At 41.5% G+C, this 16,416-nt stretch overlaps 1 protein-coding gene across 1 annotated transcript; it reads right to left on the reverse strand.

The window, feature by feature from the left end:
- Positions 1 to 979: 979 nt before the first annotated feature.
- On the reverse strand, positions 980 to 15,093 carry SLC45A2 (solute carrier family 45 member 2). The gene is made up of 7 exons (XM_010127943.2): positions 14,658 to 15,093; positions 13,381 to 13,557; positions 10,190 to 10,515; positions 6,577 to 6,720; positions 5,240 to 5,363; positions 4,068 to 4,273; positions 980 to 1,204 (listed from the first exon to the last, which is right to left on the reverse strand). Exons 1-7 carry the CDS (start codon positions 15,091 to 15,093, stop codon positions 980 to 982), a joined length of 1,638 nt encoding a protein of 545 aa, XP_010126245.1.
- Between the last annotated feature and the right edge of the window lie 1,323 nt (positions 15,094 to 16,416).

Consider the following 16,416-nt stretch of genomic DNA (forward strand, 5'->3'; position numbering starts at 1 on the left):
AATTTATTTACAATATTCTGTAAAAAACAAACACCATTTCACTCAAAGCTAGATGCATGCAGGAAAATAGAGAAAACAGAGATGCTACTTTAAGGTAAATACCGTCATATCCAACGTCAAGATTTAAGTGGCTTACAACCATTTATAAAATTCTTATTTTGGCCAAGTTAATTTTTTTCCCATTTCAGTATCTAGGTCAGGAGGACAATTGTTTAAGAAGGAAGAAATGGCAGCTGTTTCCTGTAGATGGATTGTTTAGGTGCCTACATGTGGCTTTCACGATGAGCTCAGGCAGTACTTTCATTTCATTTCCACAGAAGCAGCAGGATCCAGTATGTAATTACTTTATAGTTATGCTTTTAAAAAACAGACTTCAATCTTTTTTTTTGTATTCCAATCATCTTTGATACCCAAATCTGCTTTTGACAGCAGCTGGGAATTAACAGATCCCATTTAACGGTACTACCCAACTGCACCCTGCGTGGCCTCTGACACCTCTTTGATCCTCCTGCAGCTTTTCACTACCAGAGGGAAGAGCCCTAACCCTAAAGTACTTGACAAACAAGATAAGTAACAACTTTCTTCCTAACTCTGTACATTTTTTTAACTTCTTCAATTTATCACATACTTCATCAATTGACTTCCACAAATTGGTAATGAGGAGTCTTTTAATGACTCCTCAGGTAAGGCATCGAGATACCATGGGCATACACACCGTCACGTGTCATAGCATGTTAATGCACTGAGGTCAGCAGGAATGAAGGAATAAAGCAGTCAACATACAGAAGCTTTCAGTCTGAGGCATTAGGCAACAGTTTTGTCAAGTCTCCATGTTGTCAAGCTCTGGAATTGCAACCAGTCCAAGGAGGTAAGAGAGGAGGACGTGCCAGCAGCATCCACACAACAACAGCACCAGTGTTCCTGACCCAGAAAGAAAACGCTCCCCTAGGGAGATTCCTTCCCATCACTTCACACAGTCCTACTCCACATACTGAACACAAAAAGCAACAAAGCAGCAGCCGATCAGTGCCACTGTAGATGCCGAAATCACAGTGACCACGCTGCCGGCAACGCTAACCAAGAGCCCCAGGCCCACACCTAGAATGATCTGGGCCAGCTGGACCATGCAGGTGAGAGCAGCACAGTCAATGCCCTTCCCTCGCCCGTGCTCTACAGCTTGTTCCCCATCCTGCAGCTTCAGGCTCTGCAAACAAGCACAAAACAAAACCCAGTGAAACGAGACGGCGCTGACAACTCGCAGCTCTCAGCCAATGTGCTGTCACAGCCCCCAGGTGCAGCAAGACACGCTGATAGCTCTCTGCTTCCCTTCCATTTTTTCTGCTTGTCCCACAGAGGTGATGGAATTCAAACAGAGATTTTACAAGTGATAATGAGTTTTCCAAGCTCCCCCCAAATTATGCCATTTCTCCTATCTGCAAATTTTTGTCTGTCCCTTCTCTCAAGGAAATAACTGAAACTTGATCAGAAAAACTAGCTGTTTTCTTGAAGTTCAGGTCTATTTAACCTCTGGCAAACTGACATCCCACAGTACAGGACACCTCGTAATGGATAATTTAGTTCCAACTCTCATGGTTGAAAGAGAGCCTCAAAGGGATGCTAAGATGAGTCATACTATGTCCCACACACATACAGATCATAATTCATTATAATGGAGCACTGTGCTCTGAAGTTATGCCTCAAAGCATATAAAAGCGTTCAGTACTAAAATCTAAATGTAATGCTTTTATTGCTGGGGGAAAAAAAAATCTGAAAACAAATGTCCATACTAGGATTTTTCTACATTACAGAAAATCATTATTAACTACTGATTCTCTATATTTCTGCTATGGTATACATAGCAGAATAAAAGGCTTCATTTACTATATACAAGCATCTTGTATATAAGCACTCTGTGAAGGTAGGTGATCACTGGAACAGACTGACCAGAGGGGTTGTGAAGTCTCCATCCTTGGAAATATTGAAACCAGACTGGAGATGACCCTGGGCAACCTGCTCCAGGTGGCCCTGCCTGAGCAGAGGCGTTGAACTACATGATCTCTGGAGGTCCTTTCTAACTTCAGCAGTTCTTGTGATTTCCTCCAGGAAGGAACTATTTGGGTTTTTGTTTTTTTTTTTTTTTTAAATTATGTGAGAGTTTACATATTTAATGTTGTTCTTGCATAGGCCGTCGAATGGAGAAGGTTGTATTGCAATGAACAAGAGGTTTCCACACTGTAGGCTAGCTGTGCTGCTGTCTTCTGGTGTCCAAACACTCTCAGCCATGAAGATGCTTTTTGCTTTTCGCAAGACTTATTACATTGCCTTTGAGCTGTTACCGCACAAAGCTCAGAAGTTCTAGAGACAAACAGTCTTTTCCTAATCCACTAGACGAAATTGAATTTGGATCCTAGGGAACAGCAGCATGGAATAGGAGTTGAAATGGCAGCATTTTAAAACTCAGCACATGATTTTGGTAGAATGCATAGTGAGGGAAATGTCTGTTCTGGAATGATACAGTCCTTTCACCTAAAGTATTCCAAATTTTAGACACAATTTTTTTTTTAATTATATCTATTTTGCTTAGCTGTGCCCTGTGTTCCTATGTGCCAGTAGTTCTGACCACAATTATATGAATGTGCAAATGAATGCAATCTTACACTTCATGTTTCCTCTTTATTTTTTCTGTGTTGTACATTATAGAAGGTTTGAGCTAAACCTAATTCTGTTAATATCAGATCTAACGTAGACTTATATTTCATTTAAGATCTGGCAGAGCAAGTACCATACACCAAAAAAAGAAACAATCAGTTACCTTAAAACTAACATTTGAGTATATTAGCCTATTAAATATAAGGTCCCTGCACACTCCAGCATATTTTATTTTACTTCTGTCTTGGAGCAGCTCTGAATCAGAACTAGACTAGGATTTTGCCTTTACTCCCTCTCTCTGAGTTGGCTGGCCTAAGGTTAGGATCGTGATCTCGCCCCAAACTGGGTTCATTCCTTGTCCTTTGTTATATCTTTCTAAAACTCTTCATCATGATCATTCTCTGTTGGAAGGAACAGAGAAATTAACTGAAGAATTAGGAATCAGATCTATGCAACATTTAACCACATAGAGACATCCTCCTGGGATTCAATACAATAATTAAGAGTTTTCTGGAATTAATCATTCAGATGGTGATGCTTAAAAGTTGTACAGAACAGTAGGACATGTTCTCAAAGACTTGATCTAGCCCCGTTCTGCTCTGAACTATATTTCTATGTTTGTTTTTTTTTCAAAAGTTCAACTATTCTTTTATTATTTTCTTCAAATATCCCAAGATATAATGAGAACTTTTCCTAAGTCCTCACAATTTTCCTTAATCCTCCTTGTTTCCAGCTCTCTCACTAACTTAAGACACTTGAGAGAACTTTTCCATTAAAGAGCTTAACACTTTACAGACATGAAGATCCTACTGTGCCCAGTAACATGATATAAGGAATGAAAGCTTTTCCATATTTTCCTTGGAAACAGGATTTCATGCTGTGGAGGACCAAAAACCAACTGCAGACATTTTCAGAGATAATGAGAACGCGGTATATAATTTAATACTGAACTACATATAACTGTATTTGAATGTCATATCTTTATTAGCCACCAGTTTTTGTAATACTTTGCAGGTAATTAAAATTCTGCCAGTCTTTACAGTGTAGTTTTTATCCTTAGGAACTCAGAAGTCAAGTCCTCAGCTAATACAGCTTGAAGGAAGTACATAAAGAAGGTAGCGCTTGAAGGCAACACAAACTGGGGACCCTGTTACCTCCTTACTGCCTGAACATGTACTCTGAATGGCTTTGTTTCAGCTGTGATCACAAATAATTATTTGTCTTGCTGCAGGACTGTTCCAAGAGTTTGTAGTTGGGACCTTAACTCTCTCTGTTAGAAACTTTCAATTCATAACATGTGTCATCATAAATAGTTGGAAATCAAAAGCTGCTCACCAGTTCCATCCAGTTTTCTCCCAAAACAGACGAAACAGACCCAGACAGATACAGACTTACCCTTCCTTAGATATTGAACTCACCTCTTCTTCCCTGTGGTACTCTGCAATGAGGTGGAATGGCACCGTGTAGAGTGTGCTGGACATGACGCCAAAGAGGGAGCACAGAGCCAGAGTGGAATAGACATTGGGAAACAAGCCAATTAACCCAGTGCCCAATCCAAAAAGCAGGTATCCAATGAAATAAAGTCCCTTTAATCCTATGTATGGCAAAAGGATTTTTTGCACGTCTGTGGAAAAAAAGTGAAAATGCAGATAACACTAAAACAAAACAGGTCACATTGAATCAGGGTGCTCCTTTAAGGGGTTTTATTTTGTAAAATGCAATAAGGGAGACAATCTCGCTGATTTTGGAAGTTGCCTCAAATTATTATGGGTACAAACTTGCCAAAGAATACATGAGCTCTCTGGGGATAGTCTTATTCTGGCATAGCCAACTCCAGAGAAGAAGTAGTTAACAACCATTCTGGAAGAACTGCCCTCATTGACAACCTCAAACATTTCCACTGTCTGATTATAATGCGGACACTTGGCATCAACCTCCGTCTGAGCTGAGAAAGTCACTGCAGAGACGCCAGTAGTTAATCTCCAGAGGGGAAAAGATTTCCCTTGAGCCTCTTTTAGATGCTCAGTTCAGCCCCCAAAATGCTACTCTTTATAGTTTTCAGATCGCAAGTAGTTTTTTTAATCCTTGGTAAGAGCTATGGTGAAATCTGTCTGGGCAACTGTGCTAGCATATTTACATACAATTTTGGAGAGCAAGGTTCATGCTTCTGGCAAGAACTTCTGCACTGTGAAAAAGTTATGAGGAACGCAGATGGGGAGAGGCTATCAGAGGGACCTTGGACAACCTACAGCTATAGGACTGCTAGGTGAAAGAGCGTCTCATAGTGATGCTCATGGCATCCATTCTAGTCTGACAATTAACTTCAGGATGATTTTCAGTGTTCAGGGTCAGTTCACAAGCAGAACAATGCCTTACTCGCAAAGTGACCCCTCATCCTGTGGTCAAGCACTGTTCATGTTAAGCTATGAGTCTCTAAGAATGCTGGGAATGTAACATTTCTTAAAGTTTTACTGTGGAAAAAAAACCCAGTTAATTTGGCATTGCTTTATTTTTTTTTTAACAATGGCAAACAGCGAACAGTTTAAACACTGTTTTGAAATAGTGTTGGAGTACCTTCCTGGGTACTTACAAGAATAGACTGATGAGGAAATGGCATTGATACACAGCCCCCAGCATCCCACCTCTACTCCTTTTTTGTAGGTAAGGTAAAGTGTGGAGTTATGAGGTGCATAAGGACTACCATGGTACACAACCTGAAAGAGACCACAAAGATCACACAAGGCACGGATGGACTGCAGGTATATAACACCTCCTTCTTACGGGAACAGGATACCCAACACAGGGCCTCATTCCTGCTAGGGGAGATAACTGGCACTCAAGACATCTGTTAAGCAGTGCCCTACCCATTCCTTCACAGTTCTCCAGGTCTCACACTCATTTCTCCCAGACACCCCAGGCTCCTCCTCATTTATTCCCCTCTGCCTTTTCCACTCCACACTGCCTCGTTTGCTCTTTTTCCTTTGGGTGTCTTATTTCCCACTCTCATTCTCTCTCCACTTCTGCCTTAGCCTTTCTTCTCTAATTTATCTACAATTATTTTTTTTTTGTTTTATCTTTCAGGCTTACCCCAACACACTAATTTTTCCACCCAGTAACTGTCTTATTCAGTTCCTTACCTAGGCAAGCAAAACTTTTTATTTCAGTTGTTCATATACATGGCAGGAAAAAAAAACCTCACTCTCACCTACGCAGACCAAAAAAGGCAAGGAAATGGGAATACTGGGTGGAAAGCACAGAGAAGAAGGAAGCAGCAGTGAGAGGATTTGTGCCAGGAGCGTATTTGTACCCTGGAATAAAGGAGGCAGACAGGTACGTATAAGCAAGAACCACTGGCAGGAACATACAATCTTACTGCCTGGGAATGGGGTGTAAAAGGGAGGATTTGGTATCATGAAGGCACAGAATTGCTGGCAGAAGGGACCCAGGGAAAGGTTTAAAGAGGTATGGCAGCGACAGCCAAGTTCAAGGAGACAAGAGCCTTGAGCTTACCAAGTAGCTCCTTGTGTGCAAACGGCCTTGTGCCAACAGTGCCCACGCACCAGGATAAGGCCAGCTGCACCCAAGTAACAGCAACGTTCCTTCAGGTAGGAAACCTGCCCATCTCAGAGCAGCTCCGAAGCCACAGCAGAGAAGGGATGTTTGGAACAGCTCTGAGAGCTTCATTTGAAACATTAGACACAAATAATCTTACAAATGCTAAAAGCTTTTCTCTCAAGACCAACAGAGTGTCTCAGAGCGAGGGCTTGAGATCAATTAGCTGTTTTACAAAACCCTTCTTGACCCATCCAGATACAACCTCTCTGCCACCACTGTTGTTTCTTCAGGATTATAACACTGTCTCATTTCTTTTTGGTAGAGGAGGAGATGCTAAGAGGAAGGAGAAGCGAGAGGATTTTACACTTTTACCTGTCCCATGAAATCCGTGAAGAAGAGCATGTTGGACAGAAAAGCCATCCATCCGAAGAGGTGGCTCACACACAGATAGCGATAATTGGATGGCATGCTTAAAAGTGTCTTCAAGAGTGATTTAAGGGTCATCTGCCTTTGATCCTAAAAGCAAGCATTGGACAATAATACTGTATTATTGCCCTGAAGGTTAATAAAATAGCAAATGCCGAAGGCCTCAGCATCTTTTCATTGCTAAACTTCCAAAGTTTTAAATTTGTTTTTGCTAGGAAGGGTTGCTTGGGTACCAAATGTCCTTCACTATATATTTGTAGAGCCATTGCCTAATAACATCATCCAAAAGTTTCACAAAGACTCTGGAAGAGCTGGGGTACGTCAGCAAGGATATAACATTTCTTGCTGTTATAATCGTAGGATTATTATTTACTTACAGAATCAAGTGAAAATTTTCTGCCAAAACAGATTCAGTGGAGTTTCAAAAAAATCCAAATATAGAAACAAAAAGAATTTCTTTATTGAAACAATCAGCTTACTCTTGAAAATTTAAAGCCATCAGGGAAAAAAATAAAAATAAAAATACTTCCTGAGAATTAAAATGTATCCATTTTAGAACATGGCACTTCTGAGATCCCATTCCCATTCCCCTCTGTGTGCTAAATTCCCCAGAAAACTTTACCTCTTCTGGTGTATCATTACCATGAGATTTCCATGATGTGCTGTCCTCCTCTCCATGAAGCAGGGGAAGACTGTGACACATCACAGGAGATGCAGCACCACTCAAAATCCTAGAACCTAGAGAATGTGAGCTCCTGCACCTGAACACCTCATCCCATGGGAGAAATAGCTCGTTTCAAAACTAAATTACTTTTGGTGCTGGTTAACAAATCTCACTGAAGAGGAAAAACAAAATTTCTCCCCACCTTCAATGCCCCACCTTACCTCCCTCATCCTTCTCTGAGCCCTGTGCCACAAAACTCTCTCTCAACTTCTTTTCCAGTCACATTCATCTGATCACTTGTATCACTTCAATTTTTTTTAGTATGGTGGCAACAGTGTGGGGAGAAATGGTAAGGGAAGCTGTCATGAAATGTTTAAGAACTGTAAAAGTTAGGTTCATTACTGGAAAGCTGAATTTTGTTTGCAATTTGCTGTAAGATAACAACATTCTTTCCTTCCTTCAATGTTCTACTTTTCACAATTCTGCTTTCCTTTGAACTAGGTTCTGCTGCAAGCTACTCTATGAAAAATCGCCACATATAAAGTTGGAAAATTCTTTGCTCCAGTGGGAGATTTTTAATCCTCATAGGAATGCCAAAATTCAAGTTGCTGACTTTCACCTTGGACTGCATATTGTCCAAATCCCTTGGAATTTCTCTTGGCATCCCTGTCTCTTTTAAACAGGGTAAGCTTTCTATTCTTCTACAGTTATAAAAAAAAAAACAAACAACAACAACAAAAAATATTTCCATATTGTCTTATTGGTGTTATTTCAAGGATAACTACAATCGTTTGACTTGGCTATTTTGACTTGTTCAACTCTTCCACAGAGTTCTTTAAAACAGCCTGTCCCATCGAAGTCCTAACATAAGGTCAGGGAACTACAAATGACACTGCTGTAATTACAAACAATAATTTGACAGCTACATAGAAATGCTTACTTTCTACTTAGATATTTTAGAGACTGGAAATGGAAACTGATCTGTTTAATATACACATTCAATACACACCAACACACAAACCCTACACTAATTTAAATGATATGCTAAAGTCTGGCTCCATTTAAGTTCCTTATCCTTCAAAAGCTCACAGTACCCAATAATTTTCTCTATAAAATCACTACAACTCAAGGCCTAAGATGATTCATAAGTATACCGAGGAATCAATATGATTTGGGTTTTATGGCAGTAGATCCTGAGCAATTTGGCACCAAACTAAAGTACAAAAGACAAATCACTTTGGATATCTGTTCATACTGTAACAGGTCAAATCTCATTATAATCATGGTAGCTATTAGCATGTAAGAGCACAGTCTTTAATTTAGAAGATATAGGGCCCTGATGCCTGCAGCAAAAAAAAAAAAAAGAGACACAGAAAAACAGGAAGCCAAACCATTTCTTCAAGGAAGCAATTACAGTAATGAATGAACTCAGAAAAAATGTGCCACAAGAAACAGACCATTAAGGTGGTGAGTGTCTAGAATTTGTACATATTCAGGCACATCAAAGAAACATGAGACAGATCAAAGCACTGTAAGCCTCTGACAGGCTGTCCAGTTAAAGTATAGAGAGGAGGGCAATGGCACAATCTTGTCCACTCTGGGTGCCAGACCTTCATCTCGGGTGTCAGACATTACCGATTCTGTAGAGTTAGTTCTTGCCAAGGTAGAGGCTACCCCAATCTGTAGTCTGCTCCCCTTGCTTTCACTGCATCTGCTCTCTCTTCTTCATTTGCCTTCCTCTCCTTACAGCCCACATCGGCCAAGCTGTCAATGACGCTACCAACAAACTCTTGCTTTGCTGTCTGCCCCTCTCTCTGTTTGTCTGGCATTCTCATCAGGCAGTGTTCATCTTCTATTCTACCTGTGCAGAATAAATCCCTTTTATTTGTAGCTTAAACATGAGTTTAGGTTTCTAACTTACAATCATCTCCACATTCTTGGCATTTTTTACCTGATTTATCAAGATGTGTATCAGGGATAGATGTGATATTAAAACAACAAGCAACTGTTTCATCACTTATTGTTATAGAAGGAGACAAACACATACATTAGGCTTTACTTACCTAGGGTACCATGAGAGTGCAGTGAGAATTCCTAGCACTGGAAGTCATCAACAAAAGAGTAAAAACTATTATCTGTTCCTAAAACCATTCTAGAAATGTGGTCTCCAGATATTTTTCAGGCAGATTCACCTTTTCCTAGTTGCCTTAGATTGAAACACTCTCCCACAGAAATGCAGCAGAGACAAAATAACAGTGATGACTGGAAAGCACTCGCTATGCCCTGCCACCTCTAATTTCTGCCAAAGACACAGCTACACCACCACTTCAAAATAAAACTAGAACTCCAGAAGCGAGGCAGCTTTGCTGTAGAAGTAGCCATTTCAAACACATCAGTACTGGCAATAAATCCTGAATGAAATGTTGAGCAGCAGCAAACCCAAATGTTTACTAGACCAGGGAATAAACAGTTCCTACATGCTACCTATGAAAATATGTGGACTTCAGTGGCAGTTACAAATTCATAGCAAAGATTAATGGTCTGTAGTCCTTGTCCACAATTTGATGTTAATTCTGTCAGGACTAAAGGACAAAGAAGATCCTCTTGACAAAATTCACATGAGGAGGATATCAAGAGACTGACACAGCACAGAAACCTTAACCTGGTTCCCTGCCAGTTGTTCAAAGCATCAGGACAAGTCTGTTCCATCCCCCCTGCTGGAAATACTTTATGAATTTAAAAAAAAAGATAAAAGAAACCAGGCTTCCTCCTGACCTGGTGGAGGACTCTTTTTCTGTGTGTGTGAAAGGGCTCCATTCCAAATCGTCAGCATTAGCTAATTTAAGGGTCTCCAAGGAAGCAGCGATACACCTACAAAATCACCTCTGCACTTACCTCTGTACGTGGCGGAACAGTGCATTTCCTTGGTTTAGCTGCAGCCTTTATTTCAGTACATGTTGATTTTAAGTAACCATTCTTGATTTCCTCCTCTATGGAGCTATATTTGCAGGATTCAGTCACTTCCAACAACAACTTTGTCTCTTCATTTTCATATCTGAGTGAGACTTCAGGAATACTACGCAGATGTACGATAAGGCAGATTAGGAAAACCAAGGCTGCGAAGAAGAAAATCACCTGGAATTCCGATGCTAAGGAATATCCTAGTACAGTTTTACCCCAATCCACAGCACCTGTCAGGTAACCCAGGGCTCCTCCCAAACCTACAAGGGTGGGAAAAAAAGGAGAAAAAAGACCTACTGTTATTTATAAAACAAACGAACAGTACACAATACCCTCAGCATGTGATCCCCTCCAGAAATGACTGAATCATCACTCTTCAGATATTAATCTCAAAAAACAGGAATACTGAGCTGATCACATACATAAGCAGTTACCAAAACATCTCTTGAAAAATCTCCTCAGCTCTGGTGGACAGAGCTCTGCAAAAATGCCTGAACATATAGCAACATGGTCCTTCATCGCTTTTCTTGACTATTTTAAGTTTTATTTTCTTTGAAATAGTGAGTAATACAAAATAAAATTCTATTGAAATTTATGAGTTTTTAAAATTTCATATAACAAACAAGAGTATCTATAGTTTAGACTTAGTAAAATGTATTTTATATAGCTGAATCTAAACAGAAGTACTGTCTCCATGTGAAATTTTTAAAAAAAGGAAACAAACCCAAAACCATTGTTTTTTTTAGTTACCAAAATCTTGGTACCTCACCACACAGAAGAGAAAACAAAAAGGATCAAATAAAAATGTGTAATTATGTTTACTGATTTTCTCAGAGAAGTTAGAATAAAAGGTAAAATTAGAATGCTACCTTGTGTCTTAACAAAACCTGTGTTCAGTCCAATTTTTTTACAATTTCTTCTTTCTGTTACCAGTACACAGTTTCAGAAGCATGAGCATCCAGTACAGAGCTCTGGTAGGGGAAGTAGCTTTGTAGAGTCCTGACACGTCGTGAACCAGGTGGCTCTGCAGGACGTGGGAGTTAAGGAGGACAGAAGCACTTGCAGGACTTGGAAGTATTTCTGCTTTTCTGCTTAGGAGAACTGAAGGCAATGTATGGCAGAACCATTCTGTCTAACAAAAATTAACAGAGGTAACGGGACCTACATTTACTGCACCTACAAAACATGGGATTTTGAGTTCATTCTGAGCTTTCTGTACTTTTTTTCCCTCTTGGGTGTGATTGTGGCCCTCCTTTGTTGTGTCCTACTGCATGTTACAGGGGACTGCATCCTTGCTCATTCTCATGAAAATCAACTAAGTTGTTAAGCACTTTTTGAAGAAAACCTACACTAAATGTTTGCACAGAGTGAATGTTTGGTGTTTGAGCTTGTCTTTGCATACTGTTTTGACAAAAATATTATAATGCATCCGAATGTTGCATGTTGGGTATGTGCACTCTTCCTTCCACTTCTCACTGGTCTAAGTTTTGTAACAGCAAAGCTATTGAGCCTTCTTCAAGCCTTAAACTGAAGACAAACTAGTGAGCAAAATTTTGGAGATATTTAGTATAGAAAGAAGGAACTATATAGGGGAAACAAAATAATACCTAAAACAGAAGCTAGAAAAGAAATGGGAAGATTGCTGTCTATGTCTAATAGGGATAGAATGAGGAATGATAAATGCAAATTGTAGGGAATAGATATTAACATTAACATTAACATTAACATTAGATTGTAGATGTCTAAGAACAAGGCCAGTAAAGTGCTGGAACAGACTGTCTTGGGAGGGCTGCTGAACCCCTGTCAAGGGAGGATTTTAGGTAATTACCTGTCAGGAAGGGTTAAGATACTGATGACCTTGCTATAGAGGGCAGAGGATGCTGGACCAAATAATGCAACCTGTTCCTGTCTTATTTGATGTGATTTGTCCCACATCCCTTTTCACAGGTCAGTATACAAATGAATTGGCTAAATCTGTAGCTCCAAATTTGGAAATCAAGCCTTTTTAGTATCAGCCAGGGAAAAATTGCAACCAGGGTTCTGCTGAAGGTAAGACTACACATAGAGACTCACTCCCACCTCCGTCCAAACAAGTAATTGGTAAAAAAATTTTCTGTCAGTTTCCAACGGATAATACTGATTCTTTCCCCTGCGCCTTTAAGGTTCCCTTATAACCTGTGCTCCTGGACAGAACTATTCCGTATGTCCACAATCACTCTGTTATCAACAGCTTCTACACGTCCCTCCTCGACTAGAGAAACTGCCACCGAATGTACATGCCTCTGCTCTTGGTGTGGCTCGGTAGCTGCAGAAATCTGCACCAACACAGACTGCATGACTTCTCATCTCGTCTGCTTTTTGTTTAATCCTTTCGCAGTGACTGCTCTCAGACGTGGCTGGAAGCTGCTCCCGATTCACACTGCAGGTACACAGCCTTATGCCGCTTCCCTGTGCATTTTCTCAACAGGGGGCTCCTGTAGTACAGGTTTTCTCGTGTATAGAAGGTGTCCTTCTGTAACTTAGCAACATTTCAAACATATGTGAGGGCAAATGAAGCTCTCAGGTCATTTGCAAGAGCCTGGACTGAACAACTTGGACTTATTTTGTGGAAGTTGTGAAGCTCTGAATTTTACACAGAAGTCCTGTTTCTATAGAGGAGGGCAGCACATATTAGACTGCTGCTGAAGAATGGAAATAAACTGTACTGTTCTGTACAGCTCTTGTGCTATGTCACATGCTGAGTCAAAAATGTGATTTTTATGTGCTATGGCAATGAAACAAGTTACATCCCTGAATTTCCGCTTCACCAAAGACTTGGAAAAAAATCAGAGCAAGCTAAATAAACAGTACTTCACTTTTTAAAATAATTAATTGCTCTTACTTAAATCACAGCTATGTTGCTGTAAATGTTTATGCCTGCAGCCTTCTGCAGCAGAGTTCTTGTAGCAGCAATCACAAGTTGCTGTTCTCTGGAGTAGTGAAAACCCAGCAACAAAAGACTCGTGACTGAAGTGCAGGATCAGATGATCAGTTCATTCAAGATTAGAAACACAGTGAGAATAAAATCCATGCAGTTACCTTCTCCTCCTTCAAAAGATAAGGAGGAAAGGAAGGGATATGAGTACCTGTAAAGAGGGCGTGGTAATGCAGACCCTTCTCTTTATCCTCATGAGAGCACACATCAAATAAATATGCTTTGATGGGGCCATCAATAAAATCAGCTGCAAAATCAAAAAGCACTACTCCCAGCATGGTAATGACTATGGCCCACGTCCGCCGATTGTCTTTCTCACCGATGAAAGCTACAAAAAGAAAAACACCCTCATTCTGACAGCAACAGTGCCATGTTCTGCAAAACCACATTTTATCTTTCCTGATCCCTCCAAATCCAAACAATGCTTAGTTATGCAAGAGAGAGCAGTGATACCAGAACCATATCAGAGAAGCGAGGTAACCGAGTCTGTGTAGCGCTGAGCTGTGCTGGGTTGGCTTACTGCCTTGAGTCAGCACAAGCTCAGGGTGCTCCAAGCTCCTCAGTCGAGAGCATCGCTAGCCTTAATCTGCTCCTTTGCATCTCCATGGCATGCTCTGGTAGCCTAACATGTGCATTTTGTAGTACTTCTTTGGTTTACTCCATTTGTCCCACCCTTCCATCGTTTTAGATAATGAAGAATTGACTGTAACATCTCTTTTTGGGCAAATGCATACAAGTATGTTCAATACCAACGACATCCAGGAAGAGAGAATAAATCAATCGCAATAAATCAAACACAAGCCTCTCCCCTCTGCCAGCTCATCATAAACAACTTTCATAAACAACTTTTCTGAAGTTACATCTCAAGCTGAAATACAACAGTGTCTAGGGATGTCACTCCTGTCTGATTTTGGACATTCCAGGTGCAACACAGATTCCAAGGAGTTGCTGATTTCTGTTATTCACCAGCAAAACACATTCCCGAGACAAGCCAGTGCTGCAGTAATTAAAGACACGTACTTTGAATGCTAACCCATCTAAAACAGGGATTAACAGATATTCAGTTTGGATGTGTATTACATCACACAAACAATATTGATCTTTTAACTGAACAAGGTAGATTTTAGTTCTTAAAAACTCCAGGTCTACTTGTATGAACTGATTCAGGCAACCACACCAAAATACAGCATACTGTAATCACACCCACAAACCACAGAACACTTTGTACAGGGTACAAAACATGCAGCATTAGGATCGAACCTATACGAAGACTGCAGCGTTCCTCAGGTCCTTCAACAGAGCTGAGTAACGTGAAACCCGATTTTAACACCCTGTTTGATCAAGGAATAAAGGAACCCCTCTTTTCTTGCTCATTCAGAAGGCTAGGATGAGTTTTGTCTGTCAGCACAGTGTATGCTCCTCACTCACCTGAGATCATCACGTCCCCATTGAGGTACAAAGCCATGCCTAACAGCATTATGATGCCCAGACCCAGAATGTAAGGTCGCCTCTTGCCCCAGCTACAGGTGCAGTGATCACTGGCTGAACCTACCACGGGCTGCAGCACAAAGCCCAGGATAGGGCTGATGAGCCACACCAGGCTGTAGAGGCTCTTGGGCAGCCCTACACTGAGCAGCACTGGCGTGACAAAGGCGGCCTCCACGGCATAGCAGAACTCCCGGCCGAACATCACCATGCTGTGCATGATAAGCCTTCCCACCGCTCGCTTCCTTGGCACCACCACTCCAGTCCTCGTCACAGATTTCAGCAGAGCCTCCTCCTCTCTGGTGCCATCCATGTTGGCCTTGGCCACCTCAGAAGGGGGTGGAAGAGCCCCGTGGAAACTCTCTTTCGTTAAGGTCATAGCTCTGGCTACGCACAGCGCTCCGGCAAGTCAGTGCTGCCTGTCCTGGCTGACATGGAGCCCAGATCATATGCTGGGTGGGATCGGTCTGTGCCGGGGGAGGGACTCACATACTTTCATGGCTCTGCGATCACAAGTTATGCAAGGAAGGGGGCGGGGAAGCCTGTGTTAACATTAGCAGATCCGAGCTCTTGGGCATCTGCAAAGCTCCCAACCATCCACAACTAAAGAACTACTGTTTAAGGACGAAACACACATATAATGGGAACACGCATCACATGGGCGAGGCGCAGGATCAGCCTGACATAAAGCTATTCCTCTGGCTGCTGTAGGACAGCAGTGATAACAAGAATCTCGAGCCCTCATCTTTCTGTTCAGCAGAAAACATGAGCTCCAGACAGAATGCCGATTTCCTGTTGATCAAACGATGAGGGGGAAAAAGAATCTAAAATGTATATCCAGAAAAGGATTTCAATGCACTTCACGAAGATAAGGGACCTACCTATTGTCCTAGAGTGTTAGTGGCAAACAAAAGCTCAACAGAAGTCTGTCAGAGTGCAACTGGTGAATATTTTTTGTAACTGCTGTGTGCCACCTTTAATGTAACTGATAATTTTGTGGCTTTCTGAAAAACAAAGGCTATCTGGATCACTTAGGTTTTCTTTAAACAGTCTTACCTGCCAAGAGAAGGCCTTAAAACAAATCTGTAGTGACATAACAAAACTGTACTTTTCAGGTTAGTCACCTGACTGAGGCAGCTGATCCGACCTTTGCTGAATCATAGAATCATAGAATGGTTAGGGTTGGAAGGGACCTTCAAAGGTCATCTAGTCCAACCCCCCTGCAAGGACCAGGGACATCCCCAACCAGATCAGGTTGCTCAGAGCCTCATCCAACCTGGCCTCGAATGGTTCCAGGGATGGGGCATCCACCGCCTCTCTGGGCAACCTGTGGCAGTGTTCCACCACCCTCAGTGTAAAAAAAGTCTTCCTTCTATCTAGTCGAAATCTACCCTCTTTCACTTTAAAGCCATTACCCCTTGCCCTATCCCTACACGCCCCTATCGAAAGTCCCTCCCCAGTTTTCTTGTAGGCCCGCTTTAGGTACTGGAAGGCCGCTATAAGGTCTCCCCAGAGCCTTCTCTTCTCCAGGCTGAACAGCTTCAACTCTCTCAGCCTGTCCTCGTAGGAGGGGTGCTCCAGTTCTCTGGTCATCTTTGTGGCCTTTTCTGGACTCCCTCCAGCTGGGCCATGTCCTTCTTATGTTGGGGGCTCCAGAACTGCATGCAGTACTGCAGGTGGGGTCTCACCAGGGCAGAGTAGA

This window comes from Chlamydotis macqueenii, chromosome Z (genome assembly GCF_036417535.1).
Source record: "Chlamydotis macqueenii isolate bChlMac1 chromosome Z, bChlMac1.mat, whole genome shotgun sequence".
In the NCBI taxonomy this organism is placed as follows: domain Eukaryota; kingdom Metazoa; phylum Chordata; class Aves; order Otidiformes; family Otididae; genus Chlamydotis; species Chlamydotis macqueenii.

Coding starts and splice junctions, on each gene's coding strand:
- SLC45A2 (XM_010127943.2), bottom strand. CDS start 15,093: ATGACCTTAACGAAAGAGAGTTTCCACGGGGCTCTTCCACCCCCTTCT. Junction 10,516..13,380: donor TTACCACGCCCTCTTTACAG/GTACTCATATCC, acceptor CCACCCTTGTAG/GTTTGGGAGGAGCCCTGGGT. Junction 5,364..6,576: donor TCACGGATTTCATGGGACAG/GTAAAAGTGTAA, acceptor GGTCTCTTTCAG/GTTGTGTACCATGGTAGTCC.